Source organism: Molothrus aeneus, chromosome 10 (genome assembly GCF_037042795.1).
Source record: "Molothrus aeneus isolate 106 chromosome 10, BPBGC_Maene_1.0, whole genome shotgun sequence".
NCBI classification, from domain to species: Eukaryota; Metazoa; Chordata; class Aves; order Passeriformes; family Icteridae; genus Molothrus; species Molothrus aeneus.
Window position 1 is genome coordinate 6,752,568 of NC_089655.1, and position 27,184 is coordinate 6,779,751.

Genomic DNA, 27,184 nt, shown 5'->3' on the forward strand with positions numbered 1-27,184 from the left:
CCCCATGATAATGGGAATGACATGGGTGAGGTACAGCTATGTTCTCTAAGCATTATATTCAATTTAACAAATTAACCTTCACAGCTGCTGTGCAGATGGGAGAGTCAAAACTGGCCAGGGCTCACGGCAGGCAGAGACAGAGGCATGTGCTGCGTGCACGTGAGGTTCAAGCCTGACACTTCATCCCACTGCTCTCACACCACTGCCATCCCTGGAAACACAGGTGGGCCAGTGCTGAGCCCTGAGCTTCCCAGCTCTGACATCCCTCCACAGACCTGTCAGAAGAGATGGCATCTGCAAAGACTGCCCCTGCAGGGTGGGCTCTGCCCTGCCTGGGGTGAGGGACAAGAGATCCAATTTCTGTGCTGGAATGACTGTGCCTTTCCTTTCCTTCTTGCTAGACCTGGTACCCACACCTCCTGTCCTGCCCCCACGCAACATCCTCATGGCACTGCCGAGCAGTGAGACAAAGGAGGCCTCTTCTCTCCCCGAAAACTCACGGGTGGCAGACGTGAATAAACTGTCCCTTTCTGAGACACTACTCCAGCGACTGCAGTACCAGGACACAAGCAGGTAAGGAAGGACAAGTGACAGGGCTGCTGAACCAGCCTTCAGCCCAGTTCTGTGCTTGCTGGGCCTCTGTGTTTGGAACAGCTGAGGATCTGTTTGATTCAACAAGATTACCTCTCATTTATACCACCAAATAAAGAACAGAATCAGATCAACATTGTGTGCATTGACTGCTGTTTACAGTCCAGCTGTTGTCTAGAAAAAAATAAATTTCTGAATTATTAAAATCACCCATACACTTTCTCCACTGAGGTATAGTTTTCTAATATAAAGGATGAGTAATATCTGAGAGAACTTGGATTATTAGCCATGTGGCTAAACAGTGGGAATTTGAGAAAAATAAGAAAGCTGTTTGATATTTGGGAGTAGAGAGAAGAGCTGGCTTTTGACCTGTCTGTTTACTTCACAGTGTCTCTGACGAGCATCTTAAACTAATCCAGGATTACCTGCGAGTTCACATCATAAGTGACTTTGAGATGGTGCAGACTGGCTCAAGCAATCTTCCTCAACTGAAGAAATTACTTACAGCTCTTTGCAAAGGACTCTTCAGGTAACTAGAAGCTGGTTTTCAGAGTGTAATGCAATAACACTGTAGTCTAACAAAGGTTCCACATGCAAGCATTCAGAACCCTCATTTCTGGCACAGGAAATTGCCTTGCCCTCAAAACCAGTATATTTAGATGTCGTGACCTGTGATTCTGGTCCAAAGATATGAAATCTATATAGAAGGGACAGCTCTGACAATCAAGTTTTCTTCTAGGTGGTTTCAGACAGTAGAGTATTATATTTTATGCTTTGTTTAGAAAGAAACGAAACAAAAAATGCACTTTCCGATTAACTGCATAATTTGGTAATGCATAAATGACACCCACAGGACTGTCAAGCACAAGCCATTTATGGAAACAAGCACAAATTAGTGTATAACTAGATTTTAAACACTGATTTTCCTTCCCACTAATGCACTGTGAACTTGAAGTGATTCCACTGATGTTGGTGAAGGCCAGCTGAAATGAAAAAAGGAAAAAGCCTAGACTCTTGACTCTACAAATTTTACCTTTCCTGTTTGAAGAACTTCCATGTCACAAATAGAAAAACTCTGACAGGGTGCTAGAACATTGCAGACCTCCTTCCTTCTCTGGTGGAAGGATGTTATTTCCCCCTTGCTGATTGTAAGCAAAGGGACCAGCCCAAACTTGTGCAGAGCTCTTGGAGCACTCTGTAGCTGAGGGCACGTATCTCCACACTTCTCTCCCTGGCTTGCCATACCCTTCTCTCTGGTGTATGCAGAGGTGAGGCTGGTTGTGCTGCTGGCCTGATCCTGTTCTCCTAGAAGCCAGCTGCCCACAGACAAGCCCCTCTGAGGACTGAGGACAGATTGTTCCAAGAGCTGCCCTTCTGCACCCTGCCTGAGCGTTTTGCTTCTCTACACGCAAGGGAGGTGGCCAGATAAGAATAAACCTGAACAGTGGAAGCTCAAATCAAATGAAATCACAAGTGAGAGTCTTGTGTTACTAAAATACCTCTGGTGCTGCTGTTGTAATCATGTTTGGTTTCTCCCATTTCCAACTTCTTATTCTACTAAAGTTTATCTGGGTTTCACAACCGTATTCCTCATAAATGCATGTGGGGAAATGAAAGAAAGGAGATGCAGTAAGGCTACAATTCCCTCAACTCCCAGGACATCTTTAACATTTCCAGATTTTCTGTAGTATTTCTGGCGACTTTCCATTGCATGTGGACACGCAGGCTTCTGACACTTCAATGAAGATCACTAAAGGTATTTATACTGTCAAGAGAAGAAAATAAAAGAAGTTTAAAATGTAATTAGTGGGCTTGAACACCCACAGGAGCTGTTCCTCCTCCTCCTCACACACAGCCTACATGTTGCACTGTGAACAGAGGGCGCTTTTTCCATGGGAAATCACTCCTGAGTTTCTTCAAACAGGTGTTGTGGTGTTTTCAAGAGATGGCCTGCACATCACAGTAAATATCCTTTCACTCTTCTCAAACTAAACTTCTCCCAATGTTCCTGCAAGTGTTTGCAGCCTCCTGGGGTCTGACTCCATGGCTGCAGAAATCAATGGGACTCTTGGATTTGGGGCCAGAACTGTTTGCAGTGACACTGGCCCTGGGTGATCAGAGCTGAATAGTGGCATTGGAGGAATAAAATTAGCAGAACCAGATTCCTACAAGTGCCTTGTACTCCTGTGTGTCCCACAGCAAGTCTTTTAGACTGAAATGTCAAACATGAATGTTTAATTTAGGCAATTAGTCATCCTTGGTTCAGCATCTAGAGAAATATCTTCAGTCAGGCATGCTTTTGCTTTGGACCACTTTCCCTAACAAAGATGGAATAAGATCCAGTCCATTCAGACTTAGGAAAGTGAGGGAAATCATTAATATCCACAGTTGACTAGACACAGTGCAAGCATCCTAGTGCTGCTCACCACCATCACCTTCCTTTTGACCTTTGCTCCCTGGCTGCTCTTGCTGGGGTAAGTCTTGTCATTATCAGCATGCAGCTTCTGTGCCAAATTCACACAGCAGAGTTTCAACAAATGAGCATCCTGTGGAATCTCATTGGGAAGTGCTGGAGGAATGTCATTGTTACCTGTAAATGATTCTGCTCAGGAGATCAAGGGCTGCCTCTTCCACTCCCTTGCTGGGCCTGGCCTCTCTTAGTCATGAGAGATTAAATATCTGTGAATTAGTTTCCTCTTCATCGGGAGTCCCCAACACTGTCCTCAGCAGCTGCACAGGCCCTGTAAGAACCGAGCTGCTCCCACAGCTGCAGCATTCAGAGGCACCAGACTGTGCTGGGCTCTGAGGCATTTGAGTGCACTTGGATCTACGAGCTGGCATAGTTGGGTTGATGCTGCTTGTACCCCATATCTTCAGGTTTTGCCCAGACTGGGATACCTTTCTGGGGAGATTTAGGAAGTTAGAACATCCAAAGCAAAACCCAAGGAGCAGCCAGTATGGCCATGTTCCAGCTTTGCAAGGCAAAGTCAGCTGTGTGACTCATGCTGCCCTCTTGACCATATCACCAAGCACTGGGATTTGCTCCCATCACGCATCCCGCAGCTCAGGGGGCACATGGTGAGGGCAGGCTCAGTGTGGGCATGTGCCCAATGTGAACGTGTGCCTGTCATCTTGTCTGTGTGGCATTGTCTGAGTGTGAACAGACCAGGGAGCCTCCACAGCCTCAGACCTGTGCTGTGTCTGTGTTCCCAGTGAGGCCTCGAGGACTCTCCCATCTCTGGAGTCCATCCAGAAGGTGTTTGAGCAGCAGCTGCATCCTGGTGCCCACCAGCGCTCCCAGGTAAGGGGGCTGGGAGGTGGGAAGAGCAGGACAGGTGTGTGGGTGGCTGTCAGTGGGGGCAGGGATGGCTCTGGTGTGCAGCCATGGCCAGTGGGGTACAGCTGGGCACACGCCACTTTTATTCTCCTTAGTCTCATTCTGCTGCAGTGCAGAGGGCACACAGTGAGTTCTATCTCGTGGTGTCATTGTCCTGCTCCTGCCTGAGGACTCCTACCTCCCTATCTTCCCTCAGAATGTGGGCTGGCACTGCACACTTCTTTTTCCATAAACCTCACTCCAGGATGTTTCACTGCCACATCCTTCCTTTTCCCAAGCCCACGTAAGTCCCCATGAGTTTCCTCCCCCTGACAGAAAACCAAAAGCCCAGGATTTCTGTATGCTGAGCCCCAGGCCTGGTCATGTGAGCTTGCCCCCAGCAGCAAGCTGACTCCCATGCATGGCCAGCTGCCTCAACCCTGTGGAACAGGTTTGCAGATTTGTCCTTCCAGCCTCCCACACTTCTGCATGTCCCATGCTCTTGTGATGCCCGCTGTAGATCAGAGTGGCAAAGGTACAAGTGCTGCTCCTTGGTCTGTGTGAGGTGTTCCTGGGACTGCACTCCAGGCTGTGCTCTGTGGGCTTGGTAATCACCCATCTCCCTCTCTCTTTTTGTTTTGTGCTGCGGTTTCAGATGCTTGGTGAAGCGAGTCCAGTCAATATTGTATTGAAACTCAACCAGCTGATTTCTTTGCTGTCATCTATTGAAGAAAAGGTAGAATTTTCAAGCTATTTTATATCATCTTCTTGTCCTCCTTTGCCTCTGGTTCATCATCAGTGCAGTACTCTGCCACTGTAAGGTTTCTTTTTTCTCATCTCATTACTGTCAGTGTAGTGCGGAATCACCAAATGCAATAAATTACACATAATTATTTTACAGGTGAAAACACTGTTGATTGAAGGTCCTGATTCAACACACCGGCGCTCCCTTATCCCCCCTGTCACTTTTGAGGTAAATTTACTCCTTTAACAATGCTGATCATAAGGTGGAAGGACAGTAATGCAGATTTATGTCAGTATCTCAGCTCCTGGGAAGTTTTCTGTGCTGCCACAGAGATAACAGCTATTCCTGGGTGCTGTTTGGTACCATGAAAATGTCTAAGAGATGTCTGGTGAGATTGGCATAATGATATGTGTCCAGGAATCGAGGGAAGTGCTGCATTTGTAATACATGTGACTGAAGTGTAGAAGGTCCCTCATGGAAAACCTCTCTGTATTCCTCTAGGTGAAAACTGACTCCCTAGGAATTTTCTCAAAAATGCAACTCAAAGTGGATGTGGAAATGGGAAAACTGATTATCAAGAGATCTAAGGATGGTCCAGAAGACAAGTTTTATACCCACAAGAAAAGTAAGATGTCAGCTTAATGTCACAAATGCTGAACTAGGCCCTGGGAATTCTGCTAGGTCCTGGGTGATGCATGAGCACCAGTCAGCAAGACACAGATATCTCTGTACTGGGAAAACCAGCTTTCACAGATTATTTTAGACCCAATCTCCAGGTCTAAATGAAGACACTGGAATCAGCACTGCAAGGGAGCAGGTTTTAGTAGAAGATTCCCCATAGAGCTGGTTAATAGAACCATTTTTGTTCTGAAAAACAATGCCACTTGAAAAAAAACTCCAACATTCTGCAGGAACATGCTGACTTCTGTGATGATTTTTGATGGTAAAAAGCCAGACATTCAGTTTCAGTAACATTTTTCAGTGACTTTCCCTTGATTTTTTTGTATGTAGATTGGTATCTCTCATCACGGGCAACACCAGTTTGGTCTGTGATTGCCTGATTCAAACAACTTCCTTTTTTTCTGTTTTCTTTCTGAACAGGCAGCTCACTGAAGTTGAGACAAAGAGAGAGAGTAGATTATACCCTTAGGCTCTTTCCTGCTAGAAAATCAACCTGTTGCTGGCAGTAATTGAAACGATAAGCTTTCATGCATGGCTTTCTCCACCTGGTGTTCATAATAATTAGCTGCTATTTTAGATGGGAGGAATCACCCTTACCACTAAATGAAGTCTTACATCCTCTTTCACAGATGGGGAAGGAACACATGTAGGCTGGCTCAGGATACAGGGGGATTGCCTGCACAAAGTTAAGGCTTTATTTCACACTGCCAGGTTGGGATGGAAAAGAGCTCCAAGCAGAAGAGTTTTGAGGGTCCTCTTCACTTGGAGTCCAAACCTGTTCCTACTGGGAACAGGATTAAGCAACCTTAAAATGCAGGTCTGCAAGGCAAACTGCACAGACAGAAAATACCATGGAAATCCCAATCCTTTGAGCAGAATTCTGTTCATTTTGGTGGGACCCTTATTTCAGTGACTGCAGCTCGTGACACCCAGCCTGTGTTCAGTCTTGCAGCTCATCAAGTCCCAGAAGGTTCCAAACAAGCTGGTTATTGTTCTGGAAACAGAAAAAGAAAAAACACAGCGGAAGGAATATATTTTTTCTGATTCCAAGGTATGTACATGGTGTTTCTTTCCTGCCAGCTTGGAGCAGGTAGCTGGGTGGGAGTGGAACATGGAGCATTCCTTGGTAGAAAGTGGAACTGTTGAAGGACAGTAGTTGCCTTTGTAAAAAATAAATTTCTCCTTTGTTCTGGAAATATCCAGAAAATGAGCAAGTGTACTATCTAAAGAGTCTTAGACATCTAAGTGCTGTCACTGAGGCAGAAGGACAGAGCAAGCAATGGGGAGAAGCAAGAAGTCAAGATGGCCACGGTAAAAAGGTTCTTATAGACAAAGAGGGAGGAAAAGGTTTTTTTTTCTGACCAGTTCAGCTTTTGTTAAAGTTCAGCATTCAGTGCTCAAGCTAAATGCCTAAAAAAGCTCCACAGGAAAGGCAGCCTCTTGGAAGGTTTCAGGATAGTGCAGAGCTAATCTGCCCTTCAAGTGTGCTGGGAATTTCCTGGTTCAGCAGGTATTTCAAGAGGTCATGTCAGAGGTGTTAAGTATCTCATTAATTTTCTCTGCTCTTCTCTGTCTAGAAGAGAGAAGGGTTCTGCCAGCTTTTGCAGCAGATGAAGAATAAACACTCGGAACAACCAGAGCCTGATATGATCACCATCTTCATTGGCACCTGGAATATGGGTATGGGCTCCCTTCTGCCATGGGCACTCCTTCAGACACTGCCTAAAGGTGTGCTCAGCTGGCACGATGAACTCCAGAATCTCTGTGTTGGGTTCTGAAGGATTGCTCAAGTGACAGGGAATTGTGGCTGGCACAAAGCTGGTGCAGCAGTGCACATCATTGTCCACCTTGCAGAAAGGCAGGAGCAATTGGGAGTGGGGCTGGGCCAAGCCTCATCCCCAGTGGGTACAGCTGTGAAAAGCAGGTGAAGCATTGACAGCAGTGAGCCATGCAGTGCCCAGGGGCACTGCCCAACCACCAAAGGGAGCAGAGGGCACACAGGTGCAGGGCATCAACAGGAGGGGATAAAAGGTTGGGCTAAAGAACAGGGAGGGCAGATGCTTGCAACCTTACGAAGTGATGTAGTGTTGTTCTGTAAGGGTTGAAGATTTCTGAAATTGTATGATGATACTCTGTGTATCATGGCTGTCTCAACTGCCACATATGCTGTGACCTATGCTGTGACAAAACTGCACATCAGCTGCTGTCATTTGACTAGGGCCAGTTCATGTCCAGCACGGGAAGACAGCTGAGTGTCTGTGGTACTTAGAGAAGGGGACAAGGTGTGGTTGAGGACAGTGGAATATAGGGGTTTTTTTCTCTCCCTTTTGGGACAGAAGCCTGGTTCAGCTGCTATGAGCTGAGCTGCCTGTGTTTGACCATCCTTAAGGAGTAAGGTCAAGGCAGTGGTAGACCAGGAGGAGTACAGCTCCCTGCCTTTACTCCTGGCTAGCCTTGGTCTTGTAAAACTGATCAACATGAGGAAGGTGGTAAAAGCAGAATCACTTCTTTCTCAGCGACTCAGGTGGGGGTAAGGTCATTGTCATCTTAGAATAGTGTGCCCTGGCTGATAAAAAGTGATATGAGATATGAAGCCCATTATTTCTGTCCCCGTGTGTTATCTTCATCCTGGTTTTGATAGGACGTGCTCTGACTTCCTTTGGTGTTTGGTGTGTTAATAAAAGGTGCAGCCCCAGCCCCAAAGAAGATCACCTCCTGGTTCCTCTCCAAGGGGCAGGGGAGGACCCGAGATGACACTGCTGACTACATCCCTCATGACATCTATGTGATTGGCACCCAGGAGGATCCCCAGGGGGAGAAGGAATGGCTGGAAACCCTAAGGCAATCTCTGCAGGAAATCACCAGTATCAGCTTCAAAGTGGTGAGTGGTTATTCCAACTATTGCATGGAACTCAGGAAATGAGGGTGTACATGTTGTACAAATAAAAGAAATGGGAATAAGTGGGATTTTGCCTGTACCTCCTCCCTAGCTCTCCCTTTATTTTCATCGCATTTGGGTGAAGGAGAATGAACTGAATATGTCTGTGGGCTCCACAAGATGCCCCCCTGGAGTTGGCTAGATGGACCTGTTGCTATGGACAGTGACTCCCCCACCCCTGGCCAAAGCAGGGAGCCTGCCAGCCTAGGAGCAATGGGAGATGTTGAGCACTCAAGTCAAGTGCTGGTGTTATTTTGACTTTCGAAAAGGAGGAGACTGTTAAACTTCCTGAGCCAGTTGTAGCCTAGATCTTGTCCTAGGCTACTGCCTATCCTACTTTTAAAGTAGGATGTAACAGTACAGGCAGAGTAGAAAAACATTTTCATAAGAGAAACTTGAACCTTATTAAGACCAGCTTTGGACATTCCTGGGTTTCAGTGATGTCAAGAAAGAAATCTAAGCATATCTGGAAAGCTAACTCTTACTGTGATTGGGAAACTATTTTGGGCAAGCAAGATAATCCAAAGATTAACTAGAAAAAAAAACAAACTAGAAAATAGCAAGGTTCCAGCATTGATTAAAATGACTGAAAACATATCCTGAGCACTAGAAGAAAATTTCTGTAGAAGTGCAATCAAAGGAGTCCGGAAGGCTGCAGCCACAGTGCAACTTGCAGAAATATAACCTCTACCCTTCCCATTCCTGCAGATAGCCATCCATACCCTCTGGAACATCAGGATCGTTGTCCTGGCCAAGCCAGAGCACGAGAACCGCATCAGCCACATCTGCACAGCCAATGTGAAGACGGGCATCGCAAACACGCTGGGTGAGGCACGGGCAGGGCCTGCCCAGGCAGCTGCATCTGCTCAGCCCCCAGGGAACAGCTCTTCTGCTACAACACTCCTGGGGCAACATTTATGTGACACTCCTAAAGTTACATCCCACTAGCACTGGTAATATTTCACCCTGTAAGAGAGGAAATCTATTTGTGTGTATACTTAGCACACACACACACACACACACATATATATATTTATATTCCCAGCAAACACTTTTGATCGGCTATTGGATTGCTCTTTCTTGGGTTTCACAAGGAAGTTGCACTTCTCTCCTTTCAACTAATTTTTTAGCACCCTTAAAATTTGCTCCCACAATCTGTGCTGTATGCACTAATTTCTTCTGTGTTAAGTGAATTTCTCTTCTCCATCCTCCACTTTACTTCACATATGCTAGGTGCTTTATTATCTTTGCTAGACTCAGCCTGGAGGTGGATTAATTTTTTGTCATTTTTGGCTTCCCTTTTGCCAGGTAATAAAGGAGCAGTGGGGGTGTCATTCATGTTTAATGGAACCTCCTTTGGGTTTGTTAACAGCCATTTGACTTCAGGAAGTGAAAAGAAACACAGGTAAGATAATCCTCCCCTCTCAAAAATGGCTGTTGAGCCAGGGTGAAATTCTCTGGGCCATGTTTGGAATGAGGGCCCACCAGGCAGCACAAACATGTTTTCCTGACCATAAAAAAATTGTTCAGTGTCTTCTGGGATGGCATTTAAACAAGGGACTTCTGCTATGTGACCATAGCACATGGGTGCAGGAGAAATGGATGGCAAAATTATTTCAGAGCCAAATGGAAAAGTCTCACACAACACTTGCATGACCTGTCATGAAAACCCACTGCATGAGGAAAACACTTCCATGATCTACAGTGTTTTAGAGAAATGTGGGAAGGCTTTTCCCATCCCAAAATAATGTGCTGAAGGGGACTGTCTTCCTTCTCAGGGTAGGTAGTGCTGTAAGCCCTAGGACACAGAAAGATCAGGAATACCAGGAGGGAGGTGTAGAGGAATATCCCCATGGTGATTAATTCTCTATACCCAGCTGTGAAATAAGGGTTTGTGGATTAGGCAGGTTCTGGTCAGCACACGACTGGAAGGCAAAGATCCTGACACCACTGGGAAATCAGTGTCCACACTGGGAGGAGCTGGAGCAGTTGGAAGGAGTGGTTTTGAAAGTGAAGAGGACTTGAAATGAAGAGTTTGGCCTTGTCATCCTTTCCTGGTCCAGGAAACAGATGGTGTGGGATTTCTGCACAGGGTCTTTGCTACTGATGAAGTTAACTTCTATTGAAGGGTTCCTCAGGGCCTGGAAGAGCTGCCAAAATCTAGTTATGTGTTTGCTGCTGAAATCTGAAGGAAACAGTCTAGTGCTGGGTTTCTAGGACATGTAGATCAGAAAAGCACAGCCCCAGAAGACAGCAGAAGTGGCTTCAGGAGCACATTCCCTGGGCTTGTCTGCTGGGCTGGCAAGTCCTCAGTTTCTGGTCTGCTCCTCTGTAGCTCTGAGGTGGAGCAGCTCCCTCCTGGTAAAGCTGCAGCCTCTGCCATCCCAGGCATTTGGAAATTACACAGCAATTTAGGATGTCAGGCAGATGTTTTCTTGTCTTGACAGACGCAACCAGAACTACACGAACATCCTGCGCTTCCTGACCCTGGGAGATAAGAAACTGAGTCCATTTAACATCACTCATCGCTTTACTCATCTTTTCTGGCTGGGAGACCTGAACTACCGTGTGGAACAGCCCCCGACGGTGCGGGACGCTGCAGGAAGCCCTGCAGGGACAGCACACTCTGTTGCTATAGGAGTGCTCTCTTCTTCCAATCTAGGGCAACATGACAAAAAGAGGGGGAGACAGAAGGGATCCCCAGGGCGCAAGTGTGGCCCCAGTTGAAGGAGAGTAAGGAAATCCCCTTTCCCCTCTCTAAGGATTAATGGACCCAGGAATGGCATCTGGCACACTTTGCTGCTTCAGGCAGCCTTGGTTCCCCAAACCTCCCGACTTTCATTCCTACTGTGAACAAGCATCTGTCCCTGAATAGCTCAATCAGAGATTGCCTTTCTGCTCTGGTTGGAGAGCTTGGAATAGCTGAAAGAGGCCTTCAGGCAAGCCCTCATAAATACTGGATAGGTTTCAGTATGTGGGAGAAAACACCAAGCTCAGTGTCAATGTGCATGTGGTTGTGAGTGTGTGTGTTCTTGTGTAGGGGATGTGTGGGCATTTCAATACCTGTTTTGATAGACAAATGTTCAGCCACACAAAAAAGGCTGGGGCTTTTCAGTAACGGGAAGGACAGGGAAGTGGCAGGGGCTTACAGCTCTGTCAAACAGTTCAGGAGCACTCACCAGTTAACCTGTGAAGGGAGTATTTATAAAAGGTTTTGCATCATCTGCAGCTCTGCTGTTTCCCTGTTGGCAGGAAGCAGAGAATATTATCCAGAAGATCAGGCAGCAGCAGTATCCGGAGCTGCTGGCTTTCGACCAGCTTCTCCTCGAGAGAAGAGACCAAAAGGTGTTCCTGCAGTTCGGTGAGATCCTGTACTGGCTGGCAGGTTCCTCTGCTACATCCACCAGCTTTCTCTGCCAGCCTCAGCAGGGGCAGGGTGTACAGGGCAGTGGCTCTCTTGCCCAGTTGAGGGTTCCCAATGGCCAAGCTGTAACCAAGTTCTTTCCCTGTTTTAGAGGAAGAGGAGATTACTTTTGCTCCAACCTACCGCTTTGAGAGAGGCACCCGGGAGAAGTATGTTTACACCAAGCAAAAAGCTACAGGGGTAGGTTAAAACTGATTTCCCTTCAGAGGTATGTGGCACAGCTGTGACAGCAACTCCTGCAGAAGAAAGGGACCTAAACAAATCTCTGTGTTTTCCGCCCTTATGTTTTGAAAGGAGTCAATATAAACAAAAAGACTTGACACATATATATGGTGCTTGGGTGAATGAATTTCCTGTTCTTTTGTAAACTGGCCCTTTCCCATTCCTTTCCTTCTTGACATTACTTCTGCTTTGGTTTGCAGATGAAGTACAACTTGCCATCCTGGTGTGATCGAGTGCTCTGGAAATCCTACCCCATGGTGCACGTTGTGTGTCAGTCCTATGGTGGGTGGCGAACAGATTGTCGATAGCAAGGCAACCAGTCTGAAACGGAAATGATTCAGAACAGAGTCTGTAGGATCTCCCTGCACTGCCAGGCACTCAGCATAGAGGGACCTGATGTTAAATGAGGCAGAGGGGATCCAAAATCTCTGCCTGTAACCTTACAGGCTGGGAATTCATTCTGTTATTCTTTTATATGCAGAACACCACCTGGACAGTTGCAGCTGTCCAACTTTAGACCATGCTGTAGGATCATTTTACATCAGTTATTTCTTGGCAGCAACCACCACTTTTCCTGTGCAGTTGCTACCAGGAACTCCTGACAGTGAGTGCCAGCAGGACAGACCCTGTGTGCACAGTCCAGTCTGCAGAGACTGGAGCTGCAAACACATCTCTTGTATCAAATCGTATTCCAGAAGAACTGTGTGGTACCAAGAGCCTGTTCCCTTTCCTGCTGAGAAGCATCACTGAAGTGCAGTTCAGGGAAGAGAAAAAGCCCACAAAACCTGTTTAATAAAAGACTTAAATACCAGTTCCTGAAACATCATTAACTATACATAGGACTGAGCATCTGAGTATGCTGTTCATGGCTTCCTATGTGTAGATTGGGAGCAGGGCTGTGAAAGTCTCTCAGGGATGAAGCAGGCTGATCTGATCACAAAGCCCATGATGCTGAGGTGTGGGGTTGAATTGGCCTCTCTGGAATGACTGGGTTTGCTGGGACTCTGTGTGTGTTTAGATCCAATCAGGCCTTGGTCACCCACTGTTAACTTTGGGCCAGAAGTTGCTTTGTAACATTGAAGCAGGATCAGTCTACTCTTGTGTGATTTCCTGCCATATTAGAGCTATACTTAGCTGTGCATGTTGCAGAGATAACCAGGAAGCCTGTAAGGGCTTTTTGTACTGGAGGAATCTAACACTGACAGTCAAGTACAGTAAAATGGTGTCCCTTAACCAAATCTTTCTCTATCCTGACAGAAAAGTTACATTCATATGTACTGACAGGAGTTTATGTAGAGAAACACTTTTGACTAGAGACAGTTACCAGAGAGACTGTTACATTTTCTGGAAAATTACTGAAAATATTTCTTTGGCAGTGATCTCCCTGGAGCAGGACAGTAACCATCCTCCCTTTCTCTTGGCAGGCTGCACCACTGACATCATGACAAGTGACCACAGTCCTGTGTTTGCCACCTTTGAAGTGGGAGTCACCTCACAGTTTGTTTCCAAGAACGGTCAGTCAGGTTGGGTGCATGTGTGCCATCTTCACCTTGGATACAGAATGCATTGCTTTGTATATGCTGAGAGAAAAAGCCGATTCTTTAAGAGTCCACTCAAAAATGCCCTCTCTTTATCTCCTACAGAAAGTGACATTATTTTCTCTTCCTCTTTCCTAGACTCCAAATACACAGATTCTCAAGGGGAGATAGAGTTCCTGCACTGCTATGCTACTCTGAAGACCAAGTCCCAGACCAAGTTCTACATTGAGTTTCATTCTAGCTGCTTAGAAAGTATGGGTTTGCCCATCTTTATTGTTTCTGTCAAAGTTTTCTGCATGTTTGGATTAGTTCTCCTTCTTCTTTCTTTGATCTGAAAAAATAGCTCTGTGGATCATTAATTACAATGCATAAAAAAGGATGTCCTAAAGATTTGGTGTAGTTTGCAAGACATTCTATCCTATCAGCAATGCAGTCCAAACCCCACAGCCAAGGTAGCTGTAATTCATGCTCAGACATGTAGCCTTCCAACAGTTTTTCCACCTTGTTTGTCAGTCTGATAATTCCTTTCTTGATGGGAAAAATCTATATCTTGCTTATCACACGGAAAATGCTTACATAGTAAAGACATGATTGATTAAATTTCTAATTGTGCCTGCTACAAATGATCAGGTAATTTCAAAATGAAGCATCTGCATTATCCTAGCAAAAAATAATTTTAAATAATTGAATTAACCTGGTTTAACAAAAAATAAGTCAGAGGATCAACTGAAAGGGAAATGAATGCTAGTGATGTGACTTTTAAGTGGGACTGTGTACCCTGCAGCACCACAGATTTCACTGCCTGTGCCCATGCTGTGGGGCTGAGTCTCAGCTGTTTATGTAACACAAGCCTACATGCCCTTGCTGTGGGTTTTTTAAAGCAATCTCCCATCACAGAACTGCTCTTGTAAGTGGGACAGCAAGCCTTTGGTGGATGCTTCATCACATTATCGCATGTCAGAGCGCTGTGTCAAAGACAGTTCCATAAAAGATTATTTTTTGGCTGTAGCAAAATTTGCATAAATTTCTATGGAAACAGTGTATTACAAATCTTAAATTAGAATTTCAAAAGTATGCTATCTTGAGTGGCGTAGGAAGAGCTGTCATGTTCTTATCCTCCGGTCCATGTATGCACTGATCTCCTCAGTGCCAAGTTTAACTGCAAAATGAAACCATTTAACAATGCTCTAGCAAAACCATTTGCAAATTTACGGTGTAAAAATTCATCCAAAGCTCAGACTTTAGGCTTCTTAATACTTTTAAAATTTGCATCCAAGTAGGAAAATACTTGTAGGCTTTTTAGAGACATAGTGAAGAGGATTTGTAGCCCAGTTCTTGCTCTCTCTCTCCTGGTAAACTCCTTTCTTGTCCTTTTGCAGGCTTTGTAAAGAGCCAGGAAGGAGAAAATGAGGATGGAAATGAAGGGGAGCTTGTGGTAAAGTTCGTCGAGGCACTTCCAAAGGTAAACTGGGACAATACCTCCATATTTGTATGGAGGAGAAGCTTCCACTTTGATCCCATAAGCAACCTTAGGTCTTTTACTTCCATAAATACTACTTTCAGGAACATTGTTGTGGTCTTGTTTACACTTAAATGGACCGTAAGAATGCAGGATGAGCTTAGGCTAAACAAAGTATGTTGTAAGCAGGAAAGGACTTTCATGTCAGTGTACTTACATGTCTATGAAGAATTTTGCTGATGTGATTATGCCATTCAGGACCATGACTTTTTTCTCATCTTTTTAGAGAACATTTTGCTGGTTTGAGCAGGACCATTTTTCTTAGTTTTAAATGGAAAATAAAACATCTTAAAGAGTAACCCTGCCCTGGAGTTTCTTTGCCTGGTCAGATAAAACTTGGTATATTTTAGAAAAGTTGATTAAGTATTTTTTTTGCCTGTGTTAAAAAGAACATCAGTGTCCAGAAGTTGTATTCTGAGTGTCAGTGTCAGACACAAGTCCTGTCCTTGAGATCAGAGCTGTTCTTCATTTCTTGGTATGGTGGGAGTTGAAAGAACTACAGGAGCTCCTGGATTTGGAGCAAATATCCATGTCAATACCCTTCTAAATAGCCCAGAAGTGCTGACTTGGAAAGAGTGCCTTACATTGAGAAGCTGGGGAAAGGCTCTACAATAAGTGATTGCAACAACAGCCAGGCAGATTTTTCGGGAGCAGACTGTAATCACAGTCCAGATGCCTTCCTTCTCAGGCAGTTTTCAGTCCTGGACTACAGGAGAAAACTGCAGCTCATCCCATGAGTGTCAGAATTGCAGCATTCCATTTGCTATGTTGGGACTCAAATAGTGCAGCCTTCTACCAGAGATATCCAGATATTATCAGAGGCTGATCCTGGAGGTGACACGATACCCTCGTGGGTTTATCCAGCAGGATTTTCCTCATTTGGGACTGAGTCCCAGGGAGAAGTGTGCTCCTGTCAACCATATGTTGTATTGACCCACCTTAACTTGTCTTTGCAGCTGACTCCAATTATTTCAGACCCGGAATACCTACTGGATCAACATATCCTGATCAGCATTAAGTCGTCAGACAGTGATGAATCTTATGGTAAGTGCTTAGCTCTAAAGTTCTGGATGAGTCAAAATCTACTTAGATTCTTCCAAACTACTGAAAGAGTGGGAGAGACTAGAAGTAACTCCTATAGACTGAACATCTCTGATTTAGACCTCAACATACACAGAAATATACATTCACTGTGGGCAATATTTTGTGAAGTAATTATGACTAAAGGAATATGAACTCAAAGCAACAACCTGTGTGAGCTTTACCAGCTCTGAAAGAGCTGTGGTTTAAAAAGAAAGTCCTTTACAGGAACTAAATCAGGAGTCAGCATGTTTAAATGCATTTAATCAGAACATAGAAATCCTGTTTCACTTGCACTTACTTGAGGCATTTCTCCTGGCTACAGAAATTTGGCTGTGCTTGTGACTCCCAGATTGTCACCAGCCAGAGAATGAAATCCTGTCCACAAAATGCTCTTTGCCTAAATCCTGTTAACATCAATAGCAGCCATAGGCTCATGTTTTCCTTACCAGGAGTGGAAGCTCAAAACCCTGAAGTTAACACAGGTAACTTTGATTACCTGTGCCCAAATCCTTCACACACACATGAAGTGAAATAAATGTCCCTAATTTCTCAGGTGGTATGCTCCTTACTGTGATCCAAAGCAGTAATTACATACCAGTCAGTGCATTGGTAGTAGATGGCACAAAACATTTCAGTGCTTCGTTTCTCAGCCCCAGCCTCATTGTCTCCCTGTTGGCTTTTAGGGGAAGGCTGCATTGCCTTGCGAATAGAAGCAACAGAATCCTTAGCCCCTATCCATACTGTGCTCACACACCATGGAGAGAAAACGGGGATCTTCCAAGGTGAAATCAAGTTACAAACATCACAAGGAAAACAGAGAGAGAAACTGTATGGTAAGGAACATCATATCTCTGCAATGCTCACCTCAAAAGATTTCTGATAACTGTCAAGGAATTGAAAATTATCTCTGCAGTGCCTGTAGTCCCAGAGAATGCTTTTGATGCTGAGTGCAAGGAGGTGTGAGTATGGTTAGCTCTCAGGAGCATACCTGTACTCTTCCAGGAAGATAGAACAATTGGATTCCATGGGGTTTTTCATCATTCAAGTAAATTGAGCAGGCTGAGAGAGCCCCCTGTCTGTCACCCACACTGGTTTTATTGAATGGGGATCCCTTACTTCCACTTGTGATACGGCACACTCCATTCCAAGCTCTCCTTGGTCCAATCATCCTGGGGAGCAAAGAGTATGTCAGGCTCTCAATGAGCAGTTTCTTAGATAGAAGATCACAAACTTTGCTTTTTTCACCTTGCTATCTGTTGTTCTCGTTCAGAGTACAGAAGCAGCCGTTTACAATTATTCATGATATTTACAATTATCCTCCATAGTAAAATGACTGTATGTGGCTGTTTGGTGAATCATGACTTTTGTATTTCAAGACACATTTCTTCCTCTGTCAACAACACATGACATGTATTAGTGAGTAGTTGAAAACATAACAGCAACAACAGTTTAAAACTGTCCATCACTCTGATGGACAGTTTTACACTGGACAAAAAGAGATGCCTTAATGGACAAAAAGTGATGCCTTAATGAACACAGGAACACAGAAAACTTGAGCAGACAGACACTGAAGATATGTGTGCCCCTTCCTTTCTTCCTTCAGATTTTGTCAAGATTGAACGTGATGAAATCACTGGTCAGAAACCAAAGAACATCAGCAATTTAGAGCCTAACAAAGACTGGGATCCAGCTAACAGGTAAAGGGCAAGTGGGTAAGTGAGTTCCAGGAAAATGGCTGGCACCATATATGCAAATTTGGGTTTGCTGTGAGAGCCACATCAACAGGTGTGCTGAGCACTGGGAAGCTGCTTTGTGGCTCTCTGGTTAGCATTGGTCAATGCTCCTGTGCCCAAAGCTTCAAAAGCTGAGAATGCATTCAAAAGCCAGAGAGGATCCCTAAACCTTTTTATTTCCAACAGAAAGTCAAAATCTACTCATCTGATGGCCAGAGAGGCAGCAGCCATCGCTCGCTACTGGGGGAGTGCTGTCACTTCTCCAGACAGCCTGGGAAAGGAGGATATTTTACGGTAACCTTGCCACCTTACCTCTGACAGCTTGGGGTGGGAAGCTATGCTCAAACTGCCTGGCTTTTCCTTTCCAAGAGTCATATCATGAGTCTGAGTAAGGCTGTCCTTTCACCTTCTTTCACTGGGGCTTTTCCTTGCAGGCAGCCTCTGGCTGGGCCCTGAAACCCATGACAGCCCCTATATGTGGCTGCAGAAGCCGAGTGCTCTCTGCAGCCTGGAAAGGGAAGCATCTGCTACAGCCACAGGAACTATTTTGGGGGGTGGGGGAGGTTGTCTTGACCCAGCTGCTTCCTCTCCAGTGACCAAGGGGAGTGAGGCACTAACAGGACTCCCACTTTTCCCCTGATTCTGAAGCTACAGTGACCAAAAAAAAAAAAAGGGTAAAAAAAAAAAAGGCAGGTAGTATTGAATCTAAGCAGTCAGTGGGTACTAACTCCTTTGTAGCTGGCAAGGAGACAAAAAACCCCAAACATATTTGTGCATGTGCCTCCCTAACAATATTTCTTCTCTTGAGCAGGTCCACCCCCACAGACATCAGCAACCCCAACTACCTGGGCATGGCTTCCTTCTCTCAGCAGCCCTCTGCAACCTGTCAGCTTAAGCAGACACCTTCATCAGAGCAGGCACCTTCCCTCTGGAACTATGAGCAGCAGTCCAAAGAGAACACCTCCCTAATGGGGCAAAGTCACTCGTCCTCCACATCACCCTCCTTGTCACCTCTATCTCCAAAACCATCCCTCCAGCCTACAGCAAGCAGAAGCATTTGTAATTGGAGTCAAGAGTACCAGTGAGTGTTTGAGTTTTGCTCTGAGGCTGGGCTCCTCTCCTGTCATTCTGCACAGTCACTGTTTCATTATCTGTTTAGAGAGTTCAAGGTGCAGCATATTCTTTACATATTTTATCTCTAGAATGAGAAAGATAAGTGAAGGTCACAAGTACAGACATTGCATACTCAAAGAAAACTAGTGTAGCAGTTCCTCAGACTTTTGTGAAAGGAAAGCCAAGGATAATGAGTTAAACTTACAATTAAATAATGGAATCTTAGAATCATAGAATGGTTTAGACTGGAATGGACCTTAAAGCTTATCTCATTCCACCCCCTGTCATGGGTAGGGACATCTTTCACTATCCCAGGGTGCTTCAAGCCCCATGCAACCTGCCTTGGACACTTCCAGGGATGGGGCAGCCACAGCTTCCCTGTGCCAGGGCCTCAGAACCCTTCTTTCTAACATCTAACCTAAATCTCTCCTCTTCAATTTTAAAACTTCCCCCTTGTATTGTCACTGTTTGCACTCTCCCTCCTTTGTGTCAGTCCCCTTTAGGCACTGGAAGGCTGCAGTGAAGACTCCTTGGAGTCTTCTCCAAGACTCCTGAACCTGTTGTCTCAACCTGATATATAGGTTTAATTCTCTACCAAAAGAAGAGAAGGAGAAGTTTACAAAGTTGACTGTAATAACAAAGAAGAAAAGGGGGGAATGTGGCACAGACCCTTCCCCTGGATAGGAAGGAGAGGTCCTTTGTGTGTTATACGTGAAGTACTTTCACTGAATTTCTACTGGCATGATACAAGTGTCCAGCTGCTGCAGAAGCTAGACTCCATGTGCTGCCTCTATCACAAGCCTTGATGCAGAATTTCTGTCTGGCAACTGAAAATATCCCATCCCTTCCCAGCTTAGTGAGGTGACGAGGCTACTTCACCCTAGTGCATGTGTGCAATCTGTGTCCTTGTTACAGACCTCTTCACATTCAAGAGGCAGCTGCTCTCTGAGCTGGGCTGAAGCCCCCTGGTAAATGGGTGTGGCACTCTGGAAGTCCAAATTCACAGTAGTCAGAGCTGCCAGCACTGCTGGGGTCTGTTCTGTACCTGGCAGTGCTCCATCATGGCTGAGCTCTCTGCTCCGGCATGCGCTGACTGCCAGAGAAGAGCTTGAGACATGGAACACAACTAATTTGAAGACACCCAAAGAACATGTGCCACTCACCTCCATTCCACTCTGCTCAGTGATATTGTGGCTGATTTTTAAGTACTTGGCAGATGAAAACCTGGCCAAATCAGGTCGAGTGACCCAAACCCATAGGACTTGCTGTGTCCCATTGCATGGCTGTGCTGTCTTTCCAGGCTGAGCTGCAGCTCAAAGGGCACTGCTGGGAATGCACATGGATTGCCTCACCCTGCAGACCTATTACTCTTACACTGTGCATTTGGGTGTATTAAGGAAATTTATCCCTTCCTTAGGAATACCATGCTGCAAGAAGAGATTGACATAGTTGTAAAATGCCATAGTAAATGTGAGCTCTTATTTTAAGCCTCTAGACTACCATTTCCATCCTCTCTGTGAGATCTGAAGATTAATAGATTAATATTCAAATTCAGATTTGTGTGTGTTGCAGAGTCATCAAAGGACCTGGCACAGTTTGGCTCGGTAGTTTATCTGTGTTTAAAAAGAAGCCAAACATCACTTTGACAGGACTGCAACCTAGCAAGGAGTTTACACAATGTTATGCATATCTGCTTTCTGCTATCATGTTACTAATGATTAAACAAAATAAAACTCACTTCTGTTCTCTCTGTTAAACACAGTTTTGTTCTCTCTCCCCATGATTAATTGTTTTCCTGCTGCCCCTTCAGGCAGTCAGTTTAATTTGCTCATACTCAATCACTATTCATGTCCTCTCTAAATCAGTCAGTGACTCTCTTGCCTGCTCTTCACAAGTTTCCTTTTCACCCTATTTCCATGACTGTAGGCCGTCTGACCTGGGGAAATCCACAGCAGAGCCTGTGCTGCAGGAGGAGGGGCAGCAAAGGCCAGAGATGTTTGAGAACCCACTGTATGGCTCCATGGGCTCCAAGGGCAAGGTGGCCCCCAAGAAAGAGCAGGAATATCCCAAAGCCTTGCGCAAAGAGCAGCCACCACTGCCTGAGCAGAGCTGTCATCTCACAAAGCCACAGGAGCCTGAGTGCAGCAAGGCCTCTGGCAAACAGCCATCACCACCTTTCCTGGTGCCCACACAACGATTCCGGTCCTACACTTCATCCTGCCAGTTGGAAGAAAAGAATACAGGGGAAAAGAGTCAAGGCAAACCAAAGACGACAACACCACTGGAAAACTCGGCACCACTCAAAAAACTCGTGAAGCCATCAAGGCCTGAAGTCAGCCTGAGCATCCAGGGACAGCAGAACAAGCCACCCCTTCCCTCCAAGAGCCGGGCAGTGCTGGACATGCAGAACTCCAAGGGCCGCGATTATCGGGACAGTTCAGAGCTGCCACACTCCGGGAAGCACCGGCTGGAGGAGGGCCCGGTCAGCAGGACAACTACACCGGTGTGTTACTCGGGGAATGAACGGGGTGGGAGATGGCACTGCCACTGGAGTACTAGTGCTCAGTCACTGAGTCCTCACTCCTATCCAACCTCAGTGCTGTCCCACAAACCTACAGGGCTTGCAGAGCAAGGGGTGCCAGGGAATATCCTAAAGCAGTATTGCTGCAGAGGATGGCATGTTGTGAAACTATGGCCTTGGACTGTTTAAGCCTGCTGGTCCAGAAGAGGAATGCAAATAGTCAGTATGTTGCTATGTCTTGTTTTGGGCATACTGTGCTGTTCCTGAAAGTGGTTGATCCTGGCCAGACAGCACAAATCTGTAGTATTGGGCAATGGGCTTTGCTGTAAGTAATAAACAGATGATTAAAAGTAGTTAGTAGTTAGTGGTAAACACTTAGCAACTTAGAACAGTGTGTCCAAAACCATTACTGAACCCTCTACAGAAATAATCAGACATATACTTTCCTGGGCTGGTGGGTTTATTTGTTGTAGTTTGGTTTAGTTCTGTGTTGTTTTTTGGATTTTTTTCAACACAAGAACACAAGAGCTGTATGTGAGGAGTAGGGGAGGCCTTAGCAAGTGCATTTGGGAGAAAAAGCCCACTTGAGCAGGCTGTAGGGTTTTTTCTTTTCCATCTCCATCACAACTTGTAGAATGGACAATATACAAGCTGATGTCTTCTCTTGTCTCTACAGTGAACATGACACAGCAGCTGGTGGTACTCTAGGAGGAATCCTGATGGGAAGAACGCTGGAGACTACTGCTTTGTTCACACTGATGTCCTCTAGTCTGGTTCTAAAAAAGACTGAGGAATTTTATTTTTGAGGGTGCAGCCCTCCCTGTGATTATGAAAATGTTCTAGCTGAGAAGCTTATCCTATGTTGCTCAGACCAAGAGGGGCCAGGACCACAATACCAAATGCAAGTTATTCTTTTGAGTGTCACTTTGGTACTTCCATGTAAAGGTGGGTGGCCAAGTACATGCATTAGTAAATGTTTTGGAAAAGAGGATAGTACGGTACAAGGACTAGGAGATGGAAAGGGTGCATTGAAAAAAAAATCCTTCCTACAAAAGCAAGGTTTCTATTTTGTGTTACAGGATTCCTATTAAAGAGTGTAAAAGAAAGCATCTTAAATGCGGTACAGCTCCAAAAGCATGTCCTATCCATGGAGCAAGGAGGTCAGGGAGGGTGGGGAAAGAGTCTGAATAGCAGATACTGATGCAGGTCACACACCCTCAGTGGAGCCAGCCTTGCCTGGAGCTCAGGGCTGCATCCCTGCACCACCCAGGGGACACAGCAAATGAGGGCCAGCCCATGGCACTGCGGCTCCTTTTCCTTCAAGCAGGCCCTGCTTTGATAGCCCAGCAAACAGAGGGAAACACCAGAACCACAGGCAGAAACAGGGGAAGAGGAAGGGCCCATGGGAGCCCAGGAGTAAAACTGCCTGCAGGGGCAGATAGCAGCACCCCAGCCTGCCTGGCAGCAAGCACTCTGCTTTGGAGGACACTGGCCAGCTGGTTTTGGAGCATTCTTAATAGACTAATGCTGACCTTACTGTACACTTTTGTTCACTGAGAATGAATAATGTTAACATACTCGTAATTTCTGTTATATTCGTGTTAAGTATTAATGCTGTGGTTACTATTAGACTAAGCCGATTGTGACTTAATCACTGTTATTGTTTCCATGTTGGTTACTTAGAAATAATAAAATAGTCATCTTTCTGGTCATTCTTTATTGAAAATTCAGAGCTGCCTGTCACGTGATTTAGCTTTAGGTGAGTGTTACACCAGCTTGCTCAGTGAGAGTAGTCCCTGCCCAGAGAAAACACCAAAGGCACCAAGGAGAGCAGGGAAGGCACGATACAGACAACTGAGAATGCATGTGTCTGTCTGCACAGACCTTCTGTGGATATAGCTGCTTTGAAAACTACAGAACCTGTGAGCAGGTACAGTTACTAATTGTGTGAATGTAGAAAAGGTACAGTAATTTTACTGGAGGAGAATGGGTCAAGCACAGGCTTGTGAGAATGGGTGGAAGAGGACAACCTGTAGGTAGAAACCTTTCAAGAAAAGATGATTTTTTGCTATGCAGGTTGGAGTTTCAAGGCATCAGTACTGAAGCACCTGGCTCTACAACATACAAATCAGCAAGAGAGATCATGAGCTTACACTCCTCTTGCTTTATTCAGCAGAACTCTCTCTGTGTAATCACCATAATTCAGTAGTTGTGGTATTTTGCTGGCCCTGAGGAGCATTTCACCTTTCCAGGTGGCAGAAGAACTTGTGTGGCCACCGAGTAAAACCTCCCTGGAGCAGGTGAGCTTTCTGTCCAATACAGAGAGTTAGATCAGCTCTCAGTAATTCTGGGCTGTGTTTTTCTATGTGTGGAGATGGAAATGGGATGAGCTTTCTATAAAAAAAAAAATATCTTCTCAACAATGAGATAAGCTCAGATTTTTTTGTTTTATCCTTAACTCCCTAAACTGTAAAAAAAAAAAAAAATCCCCGAAGTCTAGAAACTAAAAGCTGGATATAAAACAAATATAGCTTCCTGTGTAAACATTCTCCTGATTGAGAATGCCACTTAAATTGTGCACAGATTTGCAGATGAACAGATTTTGAGAACACTGGACTTGCTAAGGCATAAAAATCTATCCAGGTACTTAATTTGGTCTGTCCTTTAGAAAGGCATGTTGCTGGGGAAGAAAAGCAGCTCTCTTCCAAGTTTCCAGCAGAAAAAAAAATACATTCCTATTCCTATGCTAAAAATGGATTGCCTACTCACTTGGGGTTCCAAAGACTGTCTGATGGAATGGTGGCAAATGCCACCAGGCTTTGTGCAAGTGGACAGTGTTCAAAAGAAGGCTCTGTAAAGAGCTTTCTGAAGCCTCTCTGGATGAGAGTCTTCTCAGGTGAGTGGCTTAGACACGGAGTGGAGAAGTGGGACAAGTGGTGAGACACTACACAGTACTTGTCTCTGTGTCCAGACTGGCTGTGCCTTGGGATGGTAGAAGTGGTAACAACAGCTGTGGGAGCTTGGCAGATGTGAATATCAGAAAATTGAATTGAACAAATAAGTCTGGTGCTTCTGTTTGTTATATTTAATTTTTAATTTCTGTCACAAAGCCTCTAAGATGATCTCTATTGGTTTTACTGCCCATGTCTTGAACCACATGAAAGCAGAACTGAACACAAGTTCTGCTACTTTTTCTGACATCCCTGAGTCTGACTCCCTCTTGCCCAACTAGGCACATTTCTCTACCCTCTCTGCTGTTGTCCAGTTAAGTTGGTACAGGCAGTATGAGCAAAAGACATAAACTGAAGGATATGAATTGTCCAAAAATGTACTGATTTCCCCCAGATGTATTATCTATCCATAACCTTCCGGCATCCTTTATTTTAAGTTCTTAAAATAGCTGGAGGCTTTTTGTACTTATTTCCATGGAAACCCAGCTGTCAAAAATGCTTGGAAGTTCCCAGCTACAGGATATTCTGTTGCAGAACACAGCAAGTTTTAAACCCCCCATTTCCTGCCTGCACCTGTTGCACCTAACACCACTTTCCTTGTCCTCTCAGTGTACAACCACCACAGGGCACCTTTGAGCCTTTTCCTGAGATGTTGTGGGCGACACATTTTCTTCCTGATAAAGGTATGGTCTTAGAGAAAATGGCTCAAGGAAGAGGAAAAAGAGAAGGAAAAACAAATTAAGGTGAGTTACTCACTCCAAAATAGCAAGGGGATAATTTTGATGTTAGAAATTATGTTGCTTAAGCCTGTAATCTACTGGGACCAAGCACCTTTTTTCTGTACAGCTTAAAACGAACCATTTAGTCAGTATCGTCCCACTTGTTTTTAAAATGAAAGGCTTGCTAAAATTTTACTATGTTTTTCTGTTGTCCTTGTGATAATACAATAATAGTCCATGTGATTGAAGGGATGCATTGTCCAGAAATTAACTGATTCACCCCCAGACCAAGCTCCTCATTTTTATAACATTGTGGAGACTCAGATATTTATGTGTGAATAAACTGTGGGTGTCAGGACTAACTGACCAAGGTGACGCAGGACAGTTCCCAGAGACCTCCTCGCTGGTATCGGCAGATGGATTGGAAATAGACAATAGCCAGATATTTCGCTTTTATTCCTGTAATCTCTTCCAGAGAGAAACTGACACTTTCCTCTGTGGGACATCTGCCAACAAGACTCTGTCCCTGCTGTCATTTGTGATGTTTCTTGCTGATAACACAGATCAAAGGTGCAGCCAGAGGGCTGGGCTTGGGGAAGTGACAGGTGCTTCAAAGCCTCTCCATCATCAGCTACATCCACTGCATCTGTGTGGTGCTCGTGTGGTTGAGGCTGAAGTAATTACTGACAGGGTCAATGGCTTTGCCTGTTCTCTGTGCCCAGCTGGCACTGTCTCACATGCTGGTCACACCTGCCACCAAAAGGCTGCTGCAGTCCCCAGTGCATTCCTGCAAGGCCTATGGAAGGATTCAATATGCAAGTGCTACAGAATAAGCCAAATACTCCTTTCAATGTGCAGGAAAGGTGTTAGCTGCAGAGGTACGAGATGTTCTTTCTAAATATATATGTAAGCAAACATCAAGTTATTACTCACATGAATATGAAAAAGATCCTCCTAACTCTACAGTGTGTGCATGGTGTTGTTTCAAATGAGGATTCTAATAAGAAGTATTTTAAGATTGCATTTGTGTTAAACTACTAAAGTTTCTCAGAAATTCTTTCACAGTTGAATCCCTGGTTGACAGAAGAGTGAGATTTCTTTTTGCCTATTGTAATTTGCTATATTTTTTCTGAATTATCTTATTATGCATCATCACAAAGCATTATCTCATTACGCATCACCAATTTTCCCTGAACTTCTGTTCTCAGTTCATTACCATTATTCAGTTTCATTAATTTTATTTGCAGATAATCTTTGTTCTAGCTCCCAAATCAGCTAAACTAAAGGATACTTCAGCATACCCTTTTAGATAAAAACTGACATTCTCCTGTAGCTCTCAGAAAACTGTGATCAGAACTGTTTTACAAACCCCAGTATTGCAGAAGCTATCACAAAAAACAAGGCATGGGTCTGCTGAATGTGGTGCTTGGACTGGAGAATTTCCAGAGGCCCATCCAGACTCAGCTATTCCATACTTGTGTGGTTCTATTTAACTGAGACTATTCTGTGCCAGGGATGGTAATCTGCTACACATTACAGTTATTATTAACACTTTACTGCATTTTTTCCCAAGGTCTGGTCTAGATTACATAGAAAACAAATTAGTCTATCTTATCATGAAGTATTAGATTATATCATAACTAATAAAGATGGCACAGAACAGGGTAGTAAATGTTGGGCTGGAGAGAGAATGCATGGATGGAAAGGGATGAAGGTGTCCAGCAACATGCAGAAAGGTTACAGAAAAGCAGCTAACAAAGACTTTGTGGAAGGAGAGGGAAGGGAGGTGGGTAAAAGCTCTCTCTCACAGAAACAGGTCAGACAAGGGAAGAAAGTAAATGTAGCAAAGAGACTGGAAAATAAAAAGAGACCTTTGCAACAGAAAGGATGGAGAGTTAGCACAGAATTTATGTCTACTCCATACTTCACAGTAATTTGCATCTTGACATTATGACTTGAAGTATAAAGAAAATGACCACGTGTGGGACATGTTCCCTCTTTTCAAAAGTAAACTGAAGGTCCAAAACAAAGCTGAATTCGAAAATTGAGCATAACTTTGGGAAGAACACTATCCAGTATCTTCCTGGAAA

General features: G+C 44.7%; 1 protein-coding gene across 1 annotated transcript in view; it reads left to right on the plus strand.

Moving 5' to 3' along the window:
* INPP5D (inositol polyphosphate-5-phosphatase D) overlaps positions 1-23,154 on the plus strand; it is a 56,430-nt gene extending 33,276 nt beyond the window's left edge. The window contains exons 5-29 of the mRNA XM_066556655.1: positions 402-573; positions 980-1,120; positions 3,805-3,892; positions 4,563-4,643; positions 4,809-4,880; positions 5,154-5,277; positions 6,278-6,384; positions 6,911-7,013; positions 8,018-8,214; positions 8,980-9,097; positions 9,580-9,676; positions 10,719-10,857; positions 11,524-11,632; positions 11,787-11,875; positions 12,118-12,199; positions 13,342-13,431; positions 13,594-13,707; positions 14,835-14,917; positions 15,931-16,018; positions 16,741-16,890; positions 17,661-17,754; positions 17,977-18,084; positions 18,602-18,871; positions 20,830-21,406; positions 22,101-23,154. Coding sequence (XP_066412752.1) covers positions 402-573; positions 980-1,120; positions 3,805-3,892; positions 4,563-4,643; positions 4,809-4,880; positions 5,154-5,277; positions 6,278-6,384; positions 6,911-7,013; positions 8,018-8,214; positions 8,980-9,097; positions 9,580-9,676; positions 10,719-10,857; positions 11,524-11,632; positions 11,787-11,875; positions 12,118-12,199; positions 13,342-13,431; positions 13,594-13,707; positions 14,835-14,917; positions 15,931-16,018; positions 16,741-16,890; positions 17,661-17,754; positions 17,977-18,084; positions 18,602-18,871; positions 20,830-21,406; positions 22,101-22,103 — 3,296 coding nt within the window. The 3' untranslated portion in view covers positions 22,104-23,154. The remainder of the gene's footprint in view (positions 1-401; positions 574-979; positions 1,121-3,804; positions 3,893-4,562; positions 4,644-4,808; positions 4,881-5,153; positions 5,278-6,277; positions 6,385-6,910; positions 7,014-8,017; positions 8,215-8,979; positions 9,098-9,579; positions 9,677-10,718; positions 10,858-11,523; positions 11,633-11,786; positions 11,876-12,117; positions 12,200-13,341; positions 13,432-13,593; positions 13,708-14,834; positions 14,918-15,930; positions 16,019-16,740; positions 16,891-17,660; positions 17,755-17,976; positions 18,085-18,601; positions 18,872-20,829; positions 21,407-22,100) is intronic.
* Positions 23,155-27,184: the final 4,030 nt, after the last annotated feature.